This window comes from Toxorhynchites rutilus, chromosome 3 (genome assembly GCF_029784135.1).
Source record: "Toxorhynchites rutilus septentrionalis strain SRP chromosome 3, ASM2978413v1, whole genome shotgun sequence".
Taxonomy (NCBI): Eukaryota; Metazoa; Arthropoda; class Insecta; order Diptera; family Culicidae; genus Toxorhynchites; species Toxorhynchites rutilus.
In genome coordinates, this window is record NC_073746.1 from 208190535 (window position 1) to 208216670 (window position 26136).

Sequence of the window (26136 nt, forward strand, 5' to 3'; positions counted from 1 at the left end):
TCGTAATGCAGAATAATGTAACCAAAACATTTTCAAAATCTCTCGTCTCACTTTACTTATAATACTTATTTTGCCAACACAATAACAAATAACTCCTCTCGCCACACAAATCAAAAAAGAGAAACAAGCGTGGAAACACACAAGTTATTCCAATATGAATCAATTATCGCGGAGCCACGACGAACACGACCGTACTCGATGACTGCTCACTCCAAACTCATCCTTAAGTCACGAGTGTATTTGTGAGTCATTTTACCACTATCCTGAGAGAAAGTTCCCAGAATAGTTTCTAAAGAGGTGGTATTCGTTCCAGGACCTCGGGACTCATGTTATGCGTATAGTGCATACAGTAGAGAGCTGTACGCAGATTACCATTACCATTTACGCCAACGGAACACTCAGCTTTAATCAGCGTGAGTATTTCAAAATTTTAAATCCATCGAAGTTTTGAGCTAGTACTACCATAAAAAGCTCAGTAAATCGAAGCTAGGAAACTGCAATTATATTTCCACTCTCATCTTTCTCTCAAACGCATGTTTTAGAGAGCGTGAGTTGCCGCTCTCAGTGTTATATATTTGTTTTGCCTTTCAAATGCTTGTTATGATCGTGTCGCACTGCATCATTACATTGCATATAGTGATGTCTAGATTTTTCATTTATTCGATTATCGATGATTCCTTGGGGTGGGTCTTTGAATCTTCGATTAAACGAATGAATATTAATTTCTTGAAATAATCACGTATCACGGTGTCATTCTGGTCGCGTGGTCTATCGGGTTGTCGATGTTAGATGGTTGGATAAAACAAATTATATAGCCTCATTCTTAGCCTAAAAATGCATTAACCTTGAGAAAGATTCTTTCATTAATCGTGATTACAGTGACAATTATTCGATGCATTCATATTTTGATTTCAAATTATTCGATACAAAATTAATCGATTATAACTTCAGATATTCGATTATGAGAATTAACCGAATGATTAACCGACGTCTCTATGTATAATCCTTTTAGTGTGCAGACATCGTTAGTAAAGCCACGCAAGATAACATGATTAGTTTTTGTTTATCTCTCATTACCGAAGCATCAGTGCTATTTTTTCGCGAAGATAGAATGTAAACACCGGGGAGTTGAAGAATCAAGTGCATTGATAGGTGTAATGTGAACTTGGAGAGTGATTTTACAACAAACGTTGTGCAATACATGGATTTGACCAGGGAGCCAATTACGAAAAGTAGAGCGGGGTGAAGCAATTGAATTGGTTTTATACACTTTCACATCCAACGCATAGACAGATCCGTAAACTTGCCAACATAATGGTTTTGATTGTAAAGATCTTACGTAATATGAGAATTCCAAGATGGTCCACTATCTTGCCTATACTGTTTTATTTAATGTTTATCATATGCATATTGATGCTGGCGTTTCCTATGGGTACGCGAGATGAAATAAACGGGAAACGAAGTAAAACACCAAATGAGTTTGATAATAGTTTAGATGTTGTAGCAAAGGACATTGATCAAAACACCATACATGAATTGACTAATGCTTTCGATAAGTATGTTTTATAATCATTTCTATATTAGAAGTAGCACTTACATTTGCGCGGCTATTTTTTTAGGGCAGACACCAATGATAATAAATACCTGACAATGCAAGAACTCGCTAAATATATTAATTTTAAAATAAGAGATCATATCGACTACGCAATACGCAGCAATCCAACTATTTTCGTTGATATTGACCAAAAACCTCGAGATGGACTAGTCAGCTGGGATGAGTATCAATCATACGCACTGCGTGATAAACGCACAAACGAAGGCCACTTGAAGACAATATTATTCGATCAGAATAAGAAAAATAAACAGGCCATCGCCCGAGACAAAGCTCTTTGGATGGAGGCAGCCCGTACCGACCCTATGAGCTTGACGTTGGACGAATTCCTTTCCTTCCGGCATCCTGAATCGAGCACAGTAAATCTACTGACTCTAGTGGATGACATCCTTCACCAGTTCGACATGGACGGTGATGATCGGCTCACCGAAACTGAGTTCTCCGACGTATTGCCAAATGGGATCGTTGATACTAACAGTAAAAAAATAATTCTCTCACAAAGCGAACGCGAACGAAGGGAAGAATTCACCAAGGTAATCGATAAAAACCGAGATGGTAAAGCGGATCAGGGAGAACTGCTTTCGTATGTCGACCCACGTCACCCAAGATATGCCATCCAAGAAGCTGCATCTCTGTTTAACTTAGCAGATAAGAATAACGACAAAAGATTGACTCTACAAGAGGTGAGTTCCAATAAGTTATTACCAATTGATTGCTATATTCCAGATGCACCTAAATCTTCACTATCTGTGTTACAGTTCGATACAAAAATCATAAAAATAAAAAAACGTTTTAAATTTAGCTCGTTTATTCATTGAATCTATGTATTCTAAATTGAAAAGATGTTGCTCGGATTGGAAGAAAACACGGTATTGCTTCTCGCGGTTTGTTGACTATTTTTTTACGTATTTCAGATAATGGCGAAATCATCAATATTTGTTTCATCTAAGATGATCAATACTGCAGACAGTTTCCATGACGAATTCTAGCGCGTTTGTTCCATATCGCAACTCTCACATGTCTTACATAATTTGTTGATATTAGTAATATGTGTTCAATAAATATATATTCTGTTCATAAGGTGTAAGAAATCCATCATTTTTTGTATGAACCTGAAGGATTTGTTTGCCAACACAATCATTCTCATAGACAGGAAAAAGGAGAATTCACATAGTGTCTGGTTTGGATTTTAAGATGAATGAAAAACCTCCCAACGAATATTCTGGCGAATCATTATCGATGCCTGGCGTTATGGTTTTGTGTACCTTCACATACACCGATGATTCTGCTGCAAATATTCGTGTTTGACAAGGCTTTGTCACTTTTTTTTAAAGACGTTAGGAAAGCTCTACCAGCCTCGTCTGGAACGTGTTAACCCAGACGTGTGAGGCTCGCACTCACCAAAACCGAGCCCTCTACTCGGTACCACCCGGTACCACATCTAGGCGACTACTTAGGGGGACGACTTTGCTCATGCACTTCACCTGTCTGCAACGCTGAATAGCGTTGTTTATACACTTTTTCTTTTCTATTTTTCGTATTCACGTTCCGTTGTTGCGTCACAATTTCAATTATGGGACAGAGTGCCGCCATCAAATGTTGTGCCAGGGCAAACAGTGAATGCGGTCTTCTACAAAAGTATCTTGGAACGATTATTGGCACGGATACAGCGCGTGTGACCCGATCAGTACCGATCTGGAGAATGGTTTTTGCTTCATGACAATGCGCCCGCGCACACCGCAATTTTGGTAGCGCAACTTCTAGTCAAACGAAAGGTGACTGTCATCACCCATCCCCCTATTCTCCGGTCCTCAACCCGGCAGACTTTTTCTTGTTTCCCAAGCTAAAGAACGCTATGAAAGGTGACCGTTATGACGACATTCAACGAAATGTGACGCGTATTATGAACTCTATACCGACTGAGCAGTTTAAACGCGCCTTCCGATACCTCTACGAACGTTCAAAAATTTGTGTGGAAAACGAAGGCCTATATGTAGAAAACTAATATCTAATCGTGTACCGATTGGGAATTGTCGTCCAACTTGACGCGCTATCCGTAACAGCCACCCTCGCGGGATTTATTACCTGTCAAACGTGTACCAATTAGGAAGCGTCCTCCAACTTGACGCGCGCCCGTCACAGTCACCCACGCAAAATCTCTTCCCAGCGAAGCTTCGATTACATCTACTCTCGTGGGGTATGCACCGGTTTAATGACGTCCTCCTTGACACTCACTCCGTCGAAGCCACCCTCACTCAGTGTGGCTCAGAAGCATGTCTGAACGATCAGCTGAAACTGCGAAAAACGTGTAAACAACATGTAAACTGTTCTCAAAAATATCACAAACAAAAATATAGAATCCCACCAAGGGGATGTCCACATACCACGTGGATAGAAAAAGCACAATTTTAGACACCCCCCCTCCCCCTCCGTGGACAAGCGTGGACTTTATCTATATCCCTCCCCCTGTAGTCCACGTGGACATTTCTCCATTTTGTGAAAAAATATAAAATAATTGAACTGCGCTTCAATTTCATTTTAAATTTGTTCCTATTTTCTTTTCTATGGCTGGACATTGATAGAAATGTTAGCTTTATAAATAGTAACGGTTTGTCCTCAATTTGTTTCCCAACGTTTCCCGTGACGTTATTTGTATAGATGTTTAGTTTTTTCCAAATCCTATTGACCTAGTTATTACGTTATATTATGTTTTTTATTCTTTATTTTTTGAGACTCTAAGCTATCCTCTCCTATTCTGCTAAACTGGTTCGTCGCAGCAAAAACGACCTAATAAGTGTGTTTACTTGATTTTACATACAGATACGGATGAACAGTTTCAAATTTATATATCACGAAAATTTGAACACATTTACACATTGAACTCTTTTTTCTGGTAATTTGGCGAAGATGTCCGATTACCAAAAACCCAGGCCAATGCTGGTGAATCACGGAGGGAAGAAACAAGGATCATTGGATCACAATTTCTTATTTAAATTTTGAAATACCATTTGGCATCTTTTCGGAAACAAAGCAATGTAGCAGTTTATAAAGGCTTATCTTCAAGGATGACCACAAATGCTTCCGCTGATCCCGTAAAAGTTCCGGAGGTTCTCGTATTTCAGGCAAACACAAACGATGTGTTCGACCGAATAGCGGTTCTCGCAAAGATTGCAAAGAGTGAAAGAATCTCCTGTTAAAGTTATGTAATATTTTGCAGTGGCCGGTCTTAATCTGGACAAGATTCGCTGCTCCCTCATCGCTTTCACGTTTTCGATCATGATTATGGAGCCCTTTGTTCCATAGAAACCACATTAGACGATCATCCTAGAAGCCCATGAATAATCAAGCTGGTTGACAGCATAATTTTCACTATTAAGTATTGTTCCAACCTCCGAAGAATATAGACATACTAACAAACAAGTCTTTCCATTTGCTGGAGTCTGTAACAATTTTTGGCGACGAGGTCATTTCAACCCACTTCAAGACGATTCAGATCATGCCCTTGCAAGATGTCTGACCAGGATTTGAGGAACGCAATTCTCCGGCTCACTGAACTGGTAGCTAGCCAACAAGAGCAGATTCAACTTCTCAACCGAACCGGTCAAGCCAACCAACCGGGAAGTGAGAAAATCATCGAATCGTTGGCCACGGGAATTGAAGACTTCTACTACGATCCTGACGGTGGAGTGTTTTTCGATGCATGGTTCGCGCGCTACGAGGATATCTTCAAGGTTGACGGCAAGAATCTGGACGATCCGGCGAAGGTGAGGCTACTCTTGAGGAAGATCGGCACCAAGTTCCATGAGCGGTACGTAAACAGTATCCTGCCAAAGCATCCCCGCGATTTCGGCCTGGACGACACGGTGAAGAAACTTAAGAAGCTTTTTGGCCGCCAAACCTCGCTGTTTAACGATCGCTACCGTTGTCTACAATATGTCAAGAACGAAGCCGACGATTTTTCAAGTTACGCTGCCTCTGTGAACAAGCATTCCAGCTGACCAAGCTCACCGACGACCAATTCAAGGCACTACGTTTTGTTTGCGGTCTACAATCTCCCCGCGATGCAGACATCCGAACTCGATTGATCGGTAAGTTAGAAGCTGAAGAACATGCTCCGCCAGCAGACGGCACGAAGCTCACACTGGAAAATCTCGCCGAGGAGTGCCATCGGTTGAACAATCTGAAGCAGGACACCAAGATGGTAGAGAAGCCCGTTCCGGAAAAATCCGTCGTCAACGCCGTTTCTACCAAGCCTGCTAAGAAGAAGCAACCGAAATCTCCGTGCTGGTTCTGCGGTGATTTACACTTTGTGAATGCCCCTATCAAGACCACAGCTGTAGCAAGTGCAAACGGAAGGGGCATAAAGAAGGTTACTGTTCATCCGTGGAATCAAAACCGAAGTCTGCAAAGAAATTCGAAAAACCGAAATCCAAGGAATATGTGAAGTCCAAAGGAATTTCGGTGAAACGCATCGATCTCCAAGGGAAGAGGAAATACGTTACCGTCGGATTCAATGGCAATGATTCTGTTCTCCAGTTGGATTGCGCTTCCGATATCACGATCATTTCTACGCAAACCTGGAAGGCGATTGGAAAACCAGCCATCAGCGAAACCGAAATCACCGCCATCAGCGCTTCCGGAAATAAGATCGACATGACTGGAGAGTTCCTTACTGAATTAACCATCCAAAGCGTGACGAAAGCAGGCATTGTCTACGTGTCATCAAGCTCCGATTTGGATGTCCTCGGAATTGAAACAATCGACCTATTCGATCTGTGATCAATTCCATTCAGCTCGCTGGTTAATGCTATCCATCATAAACCGGAAGACACTGAGCAAAAGCTGCGTACGAAGTTTCCTGAAGTGTTCCAGAGTACACTAGGCCGGTGCACCAAAGCGAAGGTTAAACTCTACCTGAAGCCCGACGTCCGTCCAGTGTACTGTCCAAAGAGACCAGTTGCATACGCTGCCCTTCCAAAGGTGGATGCCGAACTTCAACGTCTTCAAGACAAGGGAATAATCTCACCAGTGAAGTTTTCCGACTGGGCAACCTCAATAGTCGTGATCCGGAAGTCAGACAACGTTTCCGTCCGTATCTGCGGCGACTATTCTACAGGGTTGAACAACGCACTAGATTCAGATGCCCATCCGCTTCCGCATCCAGATGATGTTTTTGCTGATCTGGCTGGTTGCCGGTATTTCTCCCAACTCGATCTATCTGATGCGTACCTGCAAGTCGAGGTTGAGGAGGAATCTCAGAAGTATCTAACGATCAACACTCATCGTGGACTGTTCAAATACAACCGTCTGCCGCCTGGAATCAAGTCCGCTCCTGCTGCGTTCCAAAGGGTTATCGATAGCATGGTCGCTGGTATTCCTGGAGTGAAACCGTATCTGGATGACATCATGATTGCCGGTAGGACAAAGGAAGAACACGATCGCAGCCTCCATGAAGTTCTGGAACGGATCAAGACGTACGGTTTTCATCTGAGGATCGAAAAATGTCGATTTGGCCTATCGCAAATCAAGTTTCTAGGTCATATAATCGACAAAGGCGACTTACGACCTGATCCAGCGAAGACTACCGCAATTTCGCAGATGCCAGCTCCAATGAACATATCACAGCTTCGATCGTATCTTGGAGCTATCAATTATTATGGGCGTTTCGTCAAGCAGATGAAGGAGCTGAGAGCACCCATGGACTACTTGCTGAAACAAAACGTCAATTGGGAATGGACTGCAAGCTGCCAGAAGTCATTCGACAAGTTCAAAACGCTGCTCACTTCCGACTTGTTGCTGACGCACTTCGACCCGAACAAGGAAATCATCGTAGCAGGTGATGCATCCAAAGACGGCTTGGGCGCTGTTATTATGCATCGCTTCCCGGATGGATCAGTGAAGGCAATTTCGCACATTTCAAGATCACTGACCCCTGCAGAGAAATATTACGGCCAGATCGAGAAAGAAGCTTTGTCGCTGATTTTTGCTGTGACACGATTTCATAAAATGTTGTTCGGCCGGAAATTTACCTTGCAGACTGATCACCAACCACTTCTCAAGGTGTTCGGAAGCAAAAAAGGAATTCCGGTATACACGGCCAACCGACTTCAACGCTGGGCGCTTACGCTGATGCTGTACGATTTCGACATCCAATTCGTGCGCACTGAAGAATTTGGACACGCGGACCTCCTTTCAAGACTGATGAAATGCCATGCGACAGCCGATGAAGAATATGTCAATGCTTCTGTACAAATGGAAGCCGATGTCAACGCCGTTCTCAGTGATTCTACTTCTAGTATTCCCGTGACGTCTGAAATTATCGCTGCTGAAACATCAAGAGATCATGTTCTCCAATCGGTGGTGTTCCATATCAATGAAGGATGGCCCAAGTATTCCAAGGAAATTGATGATCCAGTTGTTCAACAATTCTTCACTCGCCGAGACAGTCTGCAGATCGTTCAAGGTTGCATCATGTTCGGCGATAGAGTCGTTGTGCCAGACCGTTTTCGCAAACGCATTCTCCACCAACTGCATCGAGGCCATCCAGGAATGGAGCGGATGAAATCCCTAGCGAGGAGTTTCGTGCACTGGCCCAACATCGATGATGTCGTCGAAGACTACGTCCGCTGCTGTAGATCCTGTGCTGAAGCTGCTAAGTCACCACGCAAGACGGACCTGGAGTCGTGGCCCATTCCATCGAAGCCGTGGGAACGAGTCCATATTGATTATGCTGGCCCAATCAATGGATACTACTACTTTCTGGTAATCGACGCATATTCAAAATGGCCAGAAATCTATCGCACTCGAAGCACAAGTACAACAAAGACACTGGAGATGCTAGACGAGATATTTGCAAGATACGGCAATCCCAAAACTCTCGTCTCGGATAATGGATCGCAATTTGTTAGCGCCAGATTCAAGCAATTCTGTGAAGAAGCTGGAATCACCCACTTAACGATTGCGCCCTACCATCCACAGTCTAATGGACAGGCTGAGCGCTTTGTGGACACACTCAAGAGAGGACTCAAGAAGTTACGAGAGGGAGGAAATCATCCAGCAACTTTCCGACATCTTCAAACTTTCCTTTCCGTTTATCGTTCCGTTATCACTACTCTCAGTATTTTCAAGGTTTTAAGGCAGGAGATACATCCTCGTTGTGTGCTCCCGTGGCCGAGTGGTTAGCGTCATAACTAACATGCCGGGTGTTTGGGTTCGATTCCCGTTCTTGTCGGGGGAATTTTTCGTCAAAGAAATTTCCTCCGACTTGCACTGTGATCACGCGTATTCTAGAGCTTGCCATTCAGAATGCATTCAAGGCGTGTTATTTGGCATAGAAATCTCAACTAAGTACTAATAAAAAATTACGCAAGTAATACTACGCTGAGACGGCGAAGTTCCTCTAGGAACGTTAGTGCCATTGAAGAAGAAGAAGAAGATACATCCTCGTTGTAAATTTTGACCACCATGTGGCCACTCTTTTGCCCCTAAAGTCGGAAAAAACTCGTTCGAAAGCTCATTTGCCAATGGCATTGGTAGTTGGAAACTGCGAGTTTCCGTTGCATTTATAAAGCGTGTTTCCCGGCAAATAGTGTAGAGCCATACATTGCAATAAATATAAATATTTGTAAAGGTGCACCCGTGGCCGAGTGGTTAGCGTCTCACATTCGGCCTTATTCTGCGTGGCGTGTGAGGTGAGATGACAATTGTCACTTATGTCACGCGATTCCACCAGGCGTATGCCGTGAGAAATCTCACTTGAATGAACTCTCACTTTATTACCGCTCTCAAATATACGTGACGATTGTCACATGAACTGGGATTTCTAGGTGACAATCGTCGACATGTCTTGAGGTGTCGACAGTGCATGAAAACAAATGAAAAAAGGAAGAGGAATAATAAGTGTTTTTTTGGGTCGTATAGAATCGATAGTAATGGTATTATATGTATCAATAAATTCAATTTATCTTCAATTTTCACAGTACGAAAGACAAATTGCAAGTAGTTTGTTTTTTTTGTGAAAGCGGTAGTGAGTCTGTTATTCCTCAATTGGACGAATAAGCACACCGAAATTATTTTCATTTCATGAAATCTATTTATTTTCTCTAAAATATATCTATCATATGGGTCTTGTGTTTCATCTATCTATCCGCAAGTCATCGTCACCGAACTGCATATCCATTTCAGAAGCCGTGGTATATGCCCGAGCCGGAGCCAGAGCAACAATTTAACACTGAGAGTGCACAGAGCAGCAGCAACTACGACCAAAACAAACAAAAATGCTAAACTTTACAGGATGCAATCAACTGTTTCACCAAATCTAAATCAAATACCTGCAAATTCGGCAGAATGTCCTGATACACTAACAACAGGCCAGGTTAAATCAGATCTATAGATACGGTACTGACTGCAGCAAAACAAATATCTGACCTCTCTGAGCGAAACAAATAAAATTCTGGGATGCCAGATGTTTTTTCTCAAATATATGCGATAAAAATCTGAAATATTTGTAAATATGTGCTAATGTCTGACATACTGACCAGCTTCGTTTATCATATGGAATCAATAATGTTTTGTCACTATTTTAAATAGCCTGCAGCAGGAATAAAAGGTTGTGATAAAAGTTAAATGTCTGCAAATTCGTGAACACATGTGCGAATGTGGCATCTCTGATCAGATTTGGCAACCAGCAGAATGAACGCCTTGTCACTTGCTGTTCATCCTCTCACATACATCAAATGAACCTCTCACGGCATCCGAAACGACTGTAGGAATAGAGTGAGGAGAGTTGCGTGATGGTGATGTGACAATTGTCATCTCACCTCACACGCCGCGTAGAATCAGGCCGATTATCATGCCGGGTGTTCGGGTTCGATTCCCGTTCTGGCCGGGGGATTTTTTCGTCAAAGAAATTTCCTTCGACTTGCACTGTGATCAAGTGTATTCTAGAGCTTGCCCCTCGGAATACATTCAAGGCGTGTTATTTGGCTTAGAAAATCTCAACTAAGTATTAATAAATGACGTTAGTTAATGCATACGTTGAGACGGCAAATGTTCCACAGGGAACGTTAACGCCATTCAAGAAGAGGAAGATAAATATTTGTAATGAGTCTGCTATTTCTTGAGTCGTGTACTGAGGATTATTCTTGATCTGCGTCTCGATTTGATTATCATCAAGAGTGACACAAACTTCCTAGACAACCCAATAGAAGTGTATTTCAGAAAATATTACATTTCAACGAAGATTGTCTTCGTTACTGGGTACACTTATCCAGAGATACGGTCTGTGCACCATTGAAAAAGAATTGTTTTCCGTGCTTCATGTTTGCAAAACTTAGGAGTTCTAAAAACTTTCAAAGAAGTAGTTTTTACATTGGTGGCGTTGTTTCCTCTAGGTATTGGAACCTTGCCCTGTGGATGGGTTTCTCCCTCGAAATTACTCGGATGGTTAATTTAATTTTGGAACCACTACGTTTTGTAAAAACGCCTAATCACACAACTTTACTTTATTACACAATACAACTAAAATTCACTAATTTATATTCAAATTTACGATGAGTTCTTGGTACATGGTTTTGGGTTTTATAAAAGGTTTGTCGTCCTATCCTTCCGAAATTGTAATGTTTGGGGTTTTCTATTGGGTAATGGGTGCCTCATTCAAAACCTTTTTGATCTTCTGTTCCTTTTGGAATCTATTTTCAATAGTTGCAATACTTTCCCTTGTATTTATTGTTTTCTCTTTTCCATCCCTTTCCTTTCATCAATGACTCTCTAAACTAAATGAAAGTAAATCGAACGCGCTCAGTTCTGATACGTTATTCTCAGAATACACATTTAAGAAGAAAAAAAAAGTTCAACGATATGAAAAAAATATGGATGTTCGCTAACAGACAGTTTAGACCCTTTTATTGATAAATATGGCTTTTCTGGGAAATGCAGAATAGGTTTCACGTATTGTTGAATACATAAGTGATTGTTTTTTTAAATATTCATTTTACGTGTCCACGTGGACATTATCTGAACCCCCTCTTCCCTCACAGTGGACAAGCGTGGACATTCTCGTAACCCCTACCACCCCTACAGTTGTCCATGTGGTATGTGGACAGCCCCCAAAATCATGTTGTCCTCATAAACCCAAAGAGTTGTCTACAAACCCTATGGATGCGGATTTTTGGTTCTGCTTTCACAACAAAACCTGAACTTTTGATCCTGACATGATTGGAGTGGACGATATACTGTGAAAGGCTTTTCCCACCCAAAACGAAGAAAATTAAAATGGGTTATATTTGTGATATAACCGCAAGGTTAACGCAGGACTATCGTTGTCATAGTAATGATTTGTTTGAACTTGCATCTAATTCAATTCTCAATAAATGGATATTTTGTTTTTCCTTGGAGTTGTTTTGCGGAATTATGCATGCTGTCCGCCCGCTTCCAGGTGATCGCATAAATTTTGCGCTGCTACTTCGAACGCAATCAGCGAATCGAGGCGATCGTGCTTAGGCGGTGGGACTGATTTACCCTTCTGCAGATGAGCAATTCTGGTCGTCCATACATCATCTCCAACGTCACAATTACGTGTGGAACACCTGCTGGTAGCAGCAAGCGACTCCTTACGACTTCAAGGGCATGACCCCTCAAACAGCGTTGCAGTCGGGCTAAATTTTCTGCGTCCGTGTACCCACACACTTGAGTAGAGTTTCGATACGAGCTGATAAACAGCGGCCAGTCTTCTGGATTTTCTGAGAAAGGTGCAGTTCTCTCGACACGACTTGTCTGACTGCCAGTTGTTGTGGCGTTAGGCCAAATCCGTAGCCATGTGGCAGTGCGGAGCTCGTGGTATAATGAGGCAATCCCTATTGCTGCCCAGTTTCACACGTTTTCACACACTTCCCATCAAGTAATATCAACCAAGCTCTATCGATTACTCACAAGATATTAAATTTTCATCTGCTGTCGCACTGTATAGTGAAAAACGTCGGAAAACTCGGGCTAGTGCTCTGAAAGTTAAATTTCATTTTTCAATCTTCGGCAATGGTTTTGTTTGTATTGGTGAAAGCTTCGTTATTTTTTCGACACTGATGCCAGACAACATCATCGAAACAGCTATAACAACCATTCAATAAAATGTTATTCTTGAGTCATAGCGCTTCATGTCATGAAAATCAATAGAATAAAATTGTGTTGATATCAATACAATTATTATTTTTACGTTTGATGGGTCTATAATGTAAGTTTTAGCAACTTTAACATTGGGTAAGAAAATTGTATTGCAGAGCTCAGAACACTGCTACGGCTGCCTATGCTTTCAAAAACAGTCAACGGAAAAGTATCACATTCAATCAAAATGCCTCGGCCAACGAAGAGAAGGGTTAAGGCTCCCCAACGTGAATATGTGAACACAATACGATCAACGAAGGGAAATGTGGAAGAACTTGTACCTTGTTATACCAAAAGAGCCCCAATTCGCATGTGTTATAAATTTGCTCATGTTACGCTCGCGTATAATCAGAATTTTACTTCATATGTAAATGCACTTTCTATACATATTTATATTTGCAATTGTTCATCGGAACATATCGTTCACACATTTCACTTTAGTCTGAATTGTTATTTTTTTTTCAAATGTACTCAAAGGCTCGTGTCAATGAAGCGCCACACAGTATGATAAGAGAATTAATCTATTTACGTGTGCTTTGCTCTTCTCTCACAAACACTATTACCCCATTTTTACGATTGGGTTTACCTATACTACTACAATGGCTAGCTTCCACCTTCACCTTAAATGACTGAGCTTGATAAACGGAAGAAAATGGAAGCTGATGTGAAGACTGAGCTACTTGTGGATCATTCCGAACAAGAGTTTGCGTGTCACTATTAAGCGGAAAATGTTTGCTACCTTCTGCTTCTAATCCCAGGTTACTACTTGGCTTACTTATAGTATTGGTCATTCCACAAAAACTAATATCGGCATTCGATCCTAACGGAATATCTGCGGCTGCTAGACCTTTTGACAGTTACAGTTGACTTCTGTTGGCGACCTGTGAGTGCAGCTCATGCTGAACATCGTTTCTGACGGTAGTCTTCTTGAATGGCGTTAAAGTTCCATGTGGAACTTATGCCGTCTCAACGTATGCATTAACTAGCGTCATTTATTAATGCAAAGTTGAGATTTCTTAAGCCAAATAACACGCCTTGAATGTATTCCGAGGGGCAAGCTCTAGAATACGCGTGAACATAGTGCAAGTCGAAGGAAATTTCTGTGACGAAAAATCCCCCGGCCAGAACGGGAATCGAACCCGAACACCCGGCATGATAATATGAGACGCTAACCACTCGGCCATGGGTGCCATAACGGTTTTTAATAACGAGTTTTTCAAGCTGTAAGTGGGCCCTCCTTGCTCGTACGCTGGAGGTGGAAGAAGCTGCTACACTGCTGCCCTTACTGGTGTTTCGCTTAGGCGACTTTGTCCGGGATCGATCATCGAACGGAATCGTGGATGATGGTTTTTGACACCTTGGGCAATTGAAGGTCCGATCCGCCGCGCTTATACCTTCATCAACACCTATGCAATCGTAGTGCCACCAAACCTTACAGTGACAGCAGGAGTTGTCACATGCTGGGCATTTGGATTCATCCGGTGTAACACAACGTGCGCTCCGTGTCTGACGGGATGATATACTCACTATCAATCTTTTAGATTTTGTCGGAACGGGAGTAAATATTCTTTTGAGCAATCAAACACCATGTGTTCTGGGTGATAATATTGCTAAAAACTATAATATTTATTGTAGTTCAGGGGTTATAATTATTCTTTTTCAACTTACATTGATACTATCCTCCCTTTTAGGTTATATCCACCAAATCAATCTAAATTTCCGGTGTACATACAAATCTTCTGCAATTCATTATATGGATATGTTTCAATTAAAATTCAGTAATTAAATTTACAATATAATGACTTACTTGGAAAATCAAAATTAATATATACTAATATTTAGCCACTGCATAATTTACTATTCTTGTGTACTCAGTTCACTACCTTGTTCTATAGAATGAGACTTGCTTTCTTTCCTGACATTCGCTCCGTCGGCTCCGTCATGCGTTGACAGAGGAAACGCATCGTAATTGCGTTCCGTTATGACCAAGGGGCATAGCGTTGTAGAGCGAAACGCTGTTACACTGTCCAAATGTGTGCGAAATCATATTCTACCCCACAAGTAAACGATTTTGCATGACAGAGGTTGACCAACCAACGCATCTTGCATCATTCACCAATCGTAAACCAATCGAAACTGAAATGATATTTCAAGAAGCTATCTATTTTTATAATGATTTAAATAGGTTGCTTTCCAACTCAGCTCAGTAGATTTTTGAACATTTGAATAATGTTATTTTCATAAAACTTCGTTTATCCGGTAGAGATCTATTAACGCTCAAAATCTTGTACTTCGACCGTAACCCCATCGTTTTCGAGACTTTAAATTTACACCCCAGGACAGAAATGGAAGATGTAGCATGACGAAATAATGAACATAAAAAAAAATAATGGGTGGGTGATATCTATGACAAAACCGATAAACCGGTTGACGTGGGACTACAATCATTTGTTTGTATTGATTTAATTTTTGATTGAATGAAACAATTTCCGAATTCAATATATTTGCTTTGTGAGTAAAAAGATTGTATGATGCCATGTGAGGTCAATTCATGCATGTGGATTGATTATGTTCTTACAAGTAAATTTAATGACAGTCCATTTACGTTTGGTATGATGACATCTTGGTTTTGAAGTCTGTATTAGACAAACACATTTCAGTTGGAACAAAAATGTCCCCGATTTGCATGTATTTGCAATTCCGAGTTCTAGAAGTCTGTAATAGGTTACCACATTTCAGCCTGAATAAAAATGCCCCCGAATTGCATGTATTTGTAATGCCAATTTCCCCACGCTCCTTGGATTTGAAGTCTGTGTTAGAGAAACAAATTTCAGCCGGAAGAAAAATACACCCGACCTGCATGAATTTGCAATGGCAATTTCCTCACACACCTTGGTTCTGAAGTTTGTGTTGGGGAAACACATTTCAGCCGAAACAAAAATGCCCCCGACTTGCATGTATTTGTAATGCTAATTTCCGCACGCTCCATGGATTTAAAGTCTGTGTTGGGGAAACACCTTCCAGTCGGAACAAAAATACCCCCGACTTTCGTGTATTTGCAAAGTGGATTTCCTCAGGCACATTGATTTTGAAGTCCGTATTAGGGAAACACAGCTCGGTTGGAACAAAAATACCCCCTACTTGCATGTATATTTGCTAAGCGGATTCCCACAGGTACATTGATTTTGAAGTCTGTGTTCGGGAAACCGTAAATCGGGCCAATCAAAACTAGGCAGTTAGGGCGTTTAGATAACGCTTGACATTTCACAGTTATTCAATTGTTTATCTAATGCAAAATAACATTTTATTAATTGTGATAGAAGCGTAGAAATATTCCGTATCAATTGATGCAAACATCTTTCCGATCCAGTAAGAAATGTTCGAGTTATAAACATTTGGAATCTTCAATTTTTTCTTGCATGTTCTGTGTTTAGGTTTTCATTTTACCCCCCATATACTTCGGTTAAACGTATTCCCACGTCAAAAACCAAGAAAGATTCTCTAAAATGAACTTTTCCAAAAGTGACTTGTATTGCTAGATAATACCATAAGTAATAACCGGTTACCTTCATTCAAAATCATGGTTTTTATACTATAGCCTATGGCTTCATCTTCTAAAGTTAACGTAAATGTTACAATGGATCTTTTCAAAAGTTACGCGAGATTCCATTAATTACAAGGTTTATAGTGTGTCAGTATCATTGGATGACCCTCTGTGAATCAAAACAAATGTTTTCCTTTTCGACCTGAATTGTCAAATATTCACCGAACGGAATATAAATCTCGCGTAACTTTTGAAAAGGTCCAATGTAACATTTTCGCCAACTCGAGAAAAACGTAGTTGAAGACCCGAACATTATTTCGCGAATTGTCTTAAAAGCTATCAATCTTTATCACTGTTTTCACCACTAGCTGTCAAGAATAACTTCGTAAAACCAATCGTAACAATTGTTCCGTGATTTGAGATTAAGGTTGAAGCCTCGGAGCGAAAAATGTTACATTGGACGTTTTGACTGCCCGCGTTTGCACATTGGACATATTACGTTGCACTATAAAAATTTGAAACTAACTAATAAACAACAATCCAAATATCAGCATTTCGTTCTAAAGACTGATAATTATTGTTATCACTCGTTGAATTGCACTGAAATCGATAACAGCACCTGTAAGGCCGATTACACATTATCCGGTTTCCGCCGGACCGGTTTGAAACCCAAATGGCAAATTTCGACCGTACCAATCTCTTTACGGCGCCGTGATGCAGCCGTCTACTGCGACTGCAATGTCCGGTGACCGGACAAACATTATACGCGATGACAGTAGTATTGTGTCGACATCTGGTGGAGACATCAGTTTGGGAATGCAAACCATTATCTATAACATTCTCAGACAATGAGACAGTTTTAAGTTGTTCAAACTTTGAATGAAAATTTTTACTTCGTATTATGTGATTACTCAAAACACGTAGAACTGACTCTTACTTAATTATTTTTGTATAACTTTCCTGATATTTTCACCAAAACTCATCATTATAATATGAAATCGCTATCAAACACAATTCTTGTTCAGGGTTTTTTCACTACTTGCGGAAGAACGTATTGCTCTATTACATAAAAACATATTTGTTGAAGAAAATGTTTATTTTCATTCATAATTTTTATTTTGTATACGAGTTTACTGCACCTAAAAATCCATTATCATTATCATTTCCCAAAAGCGGAGCACGAAGCTCCATACCATCAACTCGAATTGACAGTTGTTTGACATGTGTGTTAGTATGAGCCAAGGGATTGCTAAGATGGCCGCCTTTCAGTAGCCAGCATAGAAAATCATGAGCATAGAAATCATAACCTAAAATTCAAAATGAAGTGCTCCGCGCGATTCTTCGGCTGTGATTTGAATTGCAAATCGTCAAGAAAGCTTCCGGATGGGTATCCAAACATCGCTTGCCAAAAAAAAACTATCCAACTAATCAAATATTAACATATATGACTCCAAACATTAAACAATACGTGAGCCCCCTAAGCGCGAGCCCTGTTGTATGCTGCCTACGCTCAATTTGCATTGGATGGGATAGGGTTGCCAGAGCCCCGGTATGAGCGTATGAGTACAATTCAGGAAATTTATCGTCCCATGGATTAAGATGTGTGAGCTGTTGACGTTTGTTTGTTGTTTTTGAAATCAATTCAGAAGTCGGATGTGAAATGGATGCAGAAATTTTGCTTCTTTATTTCGCTGCTGTGGAACAAATTCAGCGATGCAAGTTTCTGCTCAAAGTGAATCAATGGTCACAGGCGTACGAGGTCATCATGGAGCATATTGTCACGGACTGTGTTATCAACGGTGGGTGGTGTCTTTCGACATATTGATCGAGTAATTTAATTAACATCTGTTTTTGCTTTGTTCACAGTCAACTTCCCTTATTTGGAATCGCTACTGAACGAGTTCAAATCTCCAAAAAGTTCATCAAAGGGCAGATTTTGAGCGACTATCGAGCTGAATGTGAAGGTTAGTTTTTGTTGATTTGACACACCAAAAATAGCTCTCTCTACTAATATTTTTATTCGGATCTCCACACAGTTTGGTCTGACCCGGGATGCTATCGACGACGATGTGACCGAGGCATCTCATTCGACATTCTCCGCTCAGGATCTGCATATTAACAGCTGTGCGTTCATGCGAAATGCGCTCGACAAAGCGACCTTTGCCCCGGGAGTACGTGCTCGAGAAATTGCGGCTTATGCTAAACGCGTTTCTGGACGAGGATTTACGGAAGTATGAGATAGTGTTTGAAGGAAAATTTAGATGTTAATTTTAGTTTAGTTTAGATTATTACTGCAATAGTGAAATAAAAATACACTCAAGAATAAATGAATGGGGCAAAAAATATATTGTAAAAATATATGGCATCAGAGCGTTTGAAATGAATCATGATATTTGTGTATGTCTGGGAATAAAAATAATTTGGCATATGGATAAGTACAGTGCAACTGGACTGGAGTTTTTATAATACTGTTTACGACAACCAAGTTTTTCTGTTTAGTAAGTTATTTATATTTGGTTATCATTGCAAATTTACATCCCACGGAAAGATTAGATCACAAAAAAAAGATATTGTTTCGTCAACACACCCGGTATATGACTGGATTTCTCCAAGAGTGCCACAAAAAATGTTTGGCGAGAAGTCTGAGCGGAATTATTATGGTGTTAAAACGGTTTACTCCTTTCCCGTTAGCTCCGCCAGAGACCTTGTCGTGTGAGCAGTTCCCATGTACCCCTAGTACATACTCTGCGCCCATTTTGATTCCTGCGCTTCCAAATCTTATTCTTGGATAAATCTTTTTCCTAGAACGATTGTATATTCAGAACAAACAAAAATCAAAATCGAAAACAGCTTGCATGTAGCAGGAATATTTGCAGCATTGTTTACCTGTCAATTCACTGTATAAATAGATGCACCTATGTGTATGTGAGTGATGCACGTTTTTGTGTAGCGTGAGGTGTCTTTCACATTGTTATCCGGTTATCCGTCCAAACCCAGCGGCACTTTTTGAAACCGATCCGGCAGAAACCGAATAATGTGTAATCGCCCTAAGAAACAAATTCCAAAACGACCGAAGTACGACTGCGAGTTGTTTTGACTGCTTTGTTACTTCGGACGTTTCGGCCGTCGGAGGAAAGTGGCGTCCGAAGTAACAGCCGGGTGCTTAAAATTCGAATCTGTACATTGGATATTTTTTGTATCGGCGACAAAAAGATGAAGAAGATAGATACGTGAACGATTGTTTTTGTAACACATTCAATGATTGAAAACTAATAGCGTGCATCCATTAACTCGATTTGTTTACATTTGTTACATAGGACCTTTTCAAAAGTTACGCAAGAAATGCACTATTTAAGTTGACAGCATTCTGAAACAATTTTGTCAGAGTGACTTGTTATCTATAGCGGACCTTACACGGTCAACTTTATTGACAATATGATGACATTTGAAAGCATAATGACAGCTGAACATGGCCGACAACGCAGAAATCCGGATTTTCTGATTTCCGAGCATCAATATCGTGACATTTCATATGGATGCATGATGTTGACGTTTTACCTCACGGACTTCCAGACTGAGTTGCCAGATATGCAAGCGCACATTTAATTTTTGTTAGTCTTTTTTGCGATTACAAATAAAATTTACAAACTGAAATTGTAGGAATCATAAATGGAAGCTTTTGGTTTGGAAAACCGATACTTTGAATAGCAAAATACGATACTTTTCACGATACAAATCAAAACTTCAAAGTAAACTGACAATGTGATGGTGAGAGAGTGGATGAAACTTAACAACGTTTTAGGAATTTTTTAACGTTGAACTCGGTCATTCTCTGCGCTAGTGAGCGGGTTGTGTGTTTCTTCACACTCCGCTATAAAATTTGGAGAATAAGAAGATCTGGGAAAATCACAGATGAAAAAACATCATGTGTTAATTCAAGCTACAGTAGAATCCCGATTATCCGCGGAATAGTCGGGCAAGCTCACCGCGATTAACGAAAATCGAGGATGACCCATTAAAGGACAAAAAATGCAAACACGAAAAGAGATGTTTCAACATAAAAACTATGTTCTATCAATACAGAAATCAATCAACTATTCATCTATAAGGTCGTGTACACCAGTGGCTAAATAATGTAAAAGCCATGACCACAACAAAAGAGCATGGGCCTACCACTCACTAACAAATTCCGGAAAGGCCTATTGATTTACTATGGAACTCGCAGTCACGAATAATCCGCAGGGCGGATCACCCGCTCGCGGATAATCGGGGTTCTACTGTCATAGTCTCATTTATGGAATAAAAACATTTGCTTGCAGATAAAATAACTTGCATATATTTTCGCAAACTAAAATAATCTGGCATCTCTGAAACTGAAAGGAACAGTCTATATTTGTGAAACGAGTATTATGATGTATTTTTTAGAAGAAAAACCGAATTCTAAAGTGTAAATTATGAATGAAAATTAACTTTTCCAAATCAAATTAGTATTCTATGTGAATGCAAATCACTTTTTTTCTGCAAGTGGTGAGAAAATCCCATACAAAAATTATGTCTGAAATTGACGTTATATTATAATAATACATTTTAGTAGGAATATCTGAAAATTCAGGGGAAATAGGTTAAGTTAAGGTTAGGACTACGCGCTTCAACTAATTAAATAATACCAAGTAGATATTTTCATTCAAATTTTACCAATTGAAAATTGCCTTTTAGCCTTCTAATCTGATAGAGAATAGTTTGGATCCCAAACTCAAATGTCGCCACTAGCCATCGCGGATATTTTCGTTGTCTCGGGTTGAGGGCGATATTGACCGTGTAAGGTGGAAAAATATTGATTGAGGTTAGATCAGATGTTGAAAGCCTAGCTGTCACGATATTGAAGACACTTATTGTCAATCCGGTTGATCGTGTAAGGTGCCCATATCAATTAAAACGGAAAGTTTTTGCAATGGAAGATCGGAAAGCTACGCTAAACAATTTCACAAATTTCATTGAAAAATCCAACCAATGTGTTAATGATTTACTGACAGAATTGGGCTGGGAAAGGTCCAAATTGAAGGTAAGAAGTGAAATATATTTCTAAATACTTTGCGCTTTTGCCGAATATTTTGTTGGTTTTGATAGGATCCAACGAATCATATTTTACATCGGAATACGCAGACGTATATTCACACATTTAATGCTTAACCATGGTGTCAAATACAAAAATACGTGAAACTGAAAGTTTTCCAACGCTTTAATTATTTTAAATTTTTGAAGGTTCCCTCGGAAGATCCAGGGCATAAGCGTTCACAAAGTGTTAACCGAATACATGGTGAAGAATTCCCAGAAACATTTCTGGATAAACACCATGCATCGTCTCTCAAAATAGGTAAAATGTTCAATTTTAATCATTCATTCATAATCATTGGAACGTGTTTAATATTAAACAATTTAGATGAACAAAAAACAATATCTATTTTCAAAGAAGCTATGAATACCATTCCTGGTATTCAGACAGGTATGTAAATGGTCATTTGCAGCTAAATACATCATACAGAAGTCGTTATTTTAGCCATACCTGTTGAAAACCTTGTAGACAGAAGTGTACCAAGTAGCCATCAGGATTTGATTATAAACTTTACGAAGGACGAAAGATTGGCACTCTACCAGCATGTTATACGTAATACACCCAAAATTGATCCTCCGGTTGACATCGAGATTAGGTATTGTTCTCATCGAAATAACTGCGAATTTCCGTTTAATTTCCTATAATTATAGTTTCAGGAAATATGATAAAGGAGCCAAAATGACATCACTAACGGAAATAGCTTCGTATCGTCGAGACATACGCCGGAGGAACCAAAAATATCGAATATCAAAGAATCCTTTAACATACAGAGAGGAAATCAAGAATCTCATTCAGCTTCAAACGGAAGCAATTGCCGAGTATCTTGGACAAGGAAGGAATGAAGAATCTAGAAGTGATGTACAAGGACACGATTTTCATAGCAAAAGTCACAAAAAAAGATCACGAAGTCGAACATGTGATAACGAAACGCGACCAAAATACGAAACAAAAAACAGAAGAACCAAGTACAGTGATTCGGATTATAAAACTAGTAAATGGAAACAGCGTAGTTAAACTGTAATGTATCATTTGCACAATTCTCATTTTGTGACATCGATAGCACAAATTTACCCTATTTATTTCATTCTCTGTATTCCGCGATACAAAGACAAGCATTTGTACCGCCAAAACCGAAGGAATTCTTCAAAGCTACTCTTCTTCTGTTACCATTTGGTTGCCACTCCTGAGATGTGTTCGGAACCAAATTCATTCCTCGCATATCACTAGGAACATTCTCCAGATTGATAGTTGGCGGCAGTTTCCCTTCGAGACATGCTAGTATTGTAAAAAGCGTTTCCAAGTTACCAGCCGCTCCTAACAAGTGACCATGTGCTCCTTTCGTCGACGAGAACGCCATGTCCCGCCAACTATCACTAAATAGACTTCGAATTGATCGAGCTTCGATGGCATCCCCAATTGGCGTTGAGGTAGCATGTGCATTAATGTAACCAATATCCTTTGGTAAAAGATTCGCATCATTTAGAGCTCTACGCATGGCAAGAATGGCTCCCGTTCCATCTTCTCGTGGTGCTGTCAAGTGGGATGCATCACCCGAAAGACCATATCCCAAGACTTCTGCTAAAATGGGAGCGTTCCTAGATTGAGCATGCTGAAGTTCCTCTAATACCAAGACAGCTGAACCTTCTCCCATAACGAAGCCATCTCGCTTGTCATCGAATGGTCTTGATGATTTCTGTGGATTGTCGTTGAAAGATGTACTCAATGCACGTAGCCTACAAAATCCTGCAATCGCAAGCGGACTTATACAAGCTTCGGAACCTCCAGCGATCATCACGTCCGCATCTCCGTGCTGGATAAATCGGAACGCATCACCAATCGAGTGCGCACCTGTCGCGCAAGCGGTTGACACCGAATGATTTGGTCCTCGAAAACCGTACTTTATGCTCAACTGGCCAGCAGGCATATTTGGTAGAATTCTGGGAACAAAAAAAGGACTAACTCTGTTGTAACCTTTCTTCAGGGCTTCATTAGTATCACAAACATCCATGAGATCTACCATCCCCATCCCAATGGCAACCCCAGTGCGCTCATGCGCCTGTGTGTCATCAGCCGCTGGATTCCAATCCGCTTCCTGTATCGCTTCTTTTGCAGCAATTAAAGCCAACGCCGTTGCTCGAGCCATAGTTTTCAACTCACTTTGGCTGAAACACTTCTCTATATCGAGATCATTTCGATCGATGTAGGCAGCCACTCTGCAGGGAAGTTTTTCGTATGCAGCATTCGTTAACTGACCGATCCCGGACTTTCCCGATAAAATGTTGCTCCAAGCAGCCGAAACATTGCAACCGACCGGCGAAACAACACCAACACCAGTCACTACAACTCGACGCTTTTCAGAGCCGAAGTATGGCGCACTTAATGATAAACACCGATGTGAAATGTAACAATAACGATAAACCTTTAACTTAGATGTACTGGTATTCATGTTGCAGTCAAATTTATCAATGAAAACATATTTTTACGTCATAATGAAACCACAAGCACAGCAGTGGAACTCCATACAATTCACTGACTAAAAAGTGTACACATTTTCATCCCTTGTTTACGTGAAGAATATATTTTTTTCAGGCACACTTGATTTGAGAGTGTATGGATTTCTACACTGAGAGAAATAATTAGTAAATATAACGAATTTTTTGGTAAATACTACCAATCTATAGTCATTTTCGACCGTACTAATAAACACATATGTCAAGCAGAACCATGATTCGGAAGCCCAATATCGGCTACATTTTCTCGCCGAAAATGCACGTATCAGAATTATATCCTTGTTATACCTCCGTATTGCCTTATGGGAACAATGAAAATGGTTAATACGCGCTTTTCTCACCAGTTTTCAGATATGACAATATCCAAGCTTACTAATGTTATCGAGTAAAATATACTAATCTCTGGTAGGGATGCGGGTTTGTTGACAATATGTACAAAAACATTTGTACATTCTACTAATTTTGCATTACCAAATGTATTTAGTAGTTTTCGACCGAGGATTTTTCTAAGGGTAGCTGTCTTGACGCAAGGTCTTTAATGAAGAATGAGAAGATGGGAAGGTTTATATAAACATGTTTATAATTACATAAGTTTATTCAAATATTAATATTGCTCTTATTTAACTATTCAGTGCAATTTTATCAAAATTTGAAAGAGAAATTAAAAAAGGAATGTTTTTTTTCAATATTTTTCTGAGATGGTTATTAAAAGTCCATGATTAATATTGCTTTATTATTTACCCTCCATTATTTGTTAATTTCACCTGCTTTTCGTTCTTTGACCTATCATTTTAACAATTCAATTTGAGAGGTTTAAAATTGCGACAAGATAAAAATTTGGTGTGAAAGAGCGAATTGTGGAAAATTAAGTCGCAAATTCTCTGAGCGTTATAATTAAAGTTCTTCTGTAGTATTTAATTTATGAGTTTGTGTGAATGACAGATTAAAGTTGATTCATAAAAGAATAAGATTTCGTTTGATATGACGATTTTTGAAATCGACTCAATGGTTGTAAAGTTATAAGGTTTTGTAAGAAATCTTACTTACTTAATCAGCAAGAGGCCCTAGTGGCATGTGCAAACCAACATATCATATCTTTTCGTTATCCGCAAACATGCCAAGCAGTAACTTAAAAAAAAAAACTCATAAACGACAAAAAGAGTCTTAGATTGTATATTTTTTATATATTTTCCACAGTTTTACAGTACCATTTGCTTATTGGCGTTTTTTTAGTTGGAGTGCCTTTTAATTGGCGGTTCACCAGTTGGAGCACGCGCCAATCAAAAAGCAATCATCTGTCATAATTGTATGTCAGTTTTACTATGTTGTTCCAATGCCATTTTTATCGAAGGGTCTTTGAACGTTAAACTCAAAAAATGAAGGCACAGTATAAAAGTATTTAGTTTTGCAGTTTGTTTGACAAATGTATTCGTTTAAAAACATTTATTAATATATATATATACATATATAAAGTGAATTATATCACATCCACTATTCAAGGAAGTTAATGATATTTTCTAGCATCAATCCAAATGTAGTAATTCTAATTAATGGCCGCACTGAAAGACATGAAAAACAACAAGAAAAACGCGAACTTTGAAATTTGTGAACTATTGCAGTATTACTTCAGCCATTCCATGACAAACTGGTATATTGGTTTTCAGATTTTTCGAAAATTGGTAGCTTGTTTTCGTTATGGTAAAACATTGAACCTGTATTATTATTTTTTTGGGTGATTCGATTTTTTCACTTTTTCCCAAAATGACTTTTATCAAAAACTCATAACTTTTGAACCACTAAGCCGATAAAGATGATCGATACATCAAAGTGAAGTAAATTAGCTAGTCTTTTTGGAAAAATATCAAACTTCCAAGAAATTTGAATTTTGTTTTCGTAATTCTGGATTGTATCTGTTTTTATAGTTTACATGGTTTCGGGACCAATGGCGCTATATTTTTCTATATTTTTTCTTGAAAACTGAGGATTTTTTTACACATTTATATTTTTTACTCAAAATTAGATATATTCTTTTTTCTTTTTTGAGTTATAATTTTTTAGAGTTAACCGATAGTTCGGAATATTAATATCTTCCCCTTTTTCCTATTTTCAAAAATTCATAACATTTGAACTGCTAGAGCGATTCAGATGATCGATATATCAAATTAAAGCCAAGAATTCAGAGTTGTTCGAGAAATAATAA

General features: G+C 39.6%; 4 protein-coding genes and 1 long non-coding RNA gene across 7 annotated transcripts; 3 read left to right on the forward strand and 2 right to left on the reverse strand.

Annotated features, from left to right (window-relative positions):
• The first annotated feature begins 1012 nt into the window (after positions 1-1012).
• On the forward strand, positions 1013-2692 carry LOC129776928 (45 kDa calcium-binding protein). Its single transcript, XM_055782873.1, has 3 exons — positions 1013-1556; positions 1620-2295; positions 2527-2692. Exons 1-3 carry the CDS (start codon positions 1315-1317, stop codon positions 2599-2601), a joined length of 993 nt encoding a protein of 330 aa, XP_055638848.1. The 5' UTR covers positions 1013-1314; the 3' UTR covers positions 2602-2692.
• A 2429-nt stretch (positions 2693-5121) lies between these two features.
• Positions 5122-12112, forward strand: LOC129773886 (uncharacterized protein K02A2.6-like). The gene is made up of 5 exons (XM_055777546.1): positions 5122-5575; positions 5680-5899; positions 5947-6276; positions 6406-8789; positions 12048-12112. Exons 1-5 carry the CDS (start codon positions 5122-5124, stop codon positions 12110-12112), a joined length of 3453 nt encoding a protein of 1150 aa, XP_055633521.1.
• Positions 12113-13196: 1084 nt separating this feature from the next.
• Positions 13197-14974, reverse strand: LOC129777762 (uncharacterized). Its single transcript, XR_008743288.1, has 3 exons — positions 14577-14974; positions 14438-14508; positions 13197-14386 (listed from the first exon to the last, which is right to left on the reverse strand). It is a non-coding gene; the product is annotated as an uncharacterized LOC129777762 (long non-coding RNA).
• Positions 14975-20699: 5725 nt separating this feature from the next.
• On the forward strand, positions 20700-24344 carry LOC129778925 (uncharacterized). Of its 3 annotated transcripts, none has more exons than XR_008743530.1 (6): positions 20700-21375; positions 21576-21687; positions 21754-21816; positions 21871-22021; positions 22077-22853; positions 22910-24344. XR_008743530.1 is itself a non-coding variant. In XM_055786101.1 (6 exons), exons 2-6 carry the CDS (start codon positions 21265-21267, stop codon positions 22438-22440), a joined length of 801 nt encoding a protein of 266 aa, XP_055642076.1. In that variant the 5' UTR covers positions 20700-20945; positions 21030-21264; the 3' UTR covers positions 22441-24344. The 3 variants fall into 3 exon arrangements, 2 of the variants coding, with proteins under 2 accessions (XP_055642076.1, XP_055642075.1); XM_055786101.1 differs by having other exon boundaries at positions 20700-20945; positions 21030-21375; positions 22077-24344; XM_055786100.1 differs by having other exon boundaries at positions 22077-24344.
• Positions 22437-23995, reverse strand: LOC129778924 (3-oxoacyl-[acyl-carrier-protein] synthase, mitochondrial). The gene has a single exon (XM_055786099.1). The coding sequence runs from the start codon at positions 23870-23872 to the stop codon at positions 22508-22510; it is 1365 nt and encodes a 454-aa protein (XP_055642074.1). The 5' UTR covers positions 23873-23995; the 3' UTR covers positions 22437-22507.
• Positions 24345-26136: the final 1792 nt, after the last annotated feature.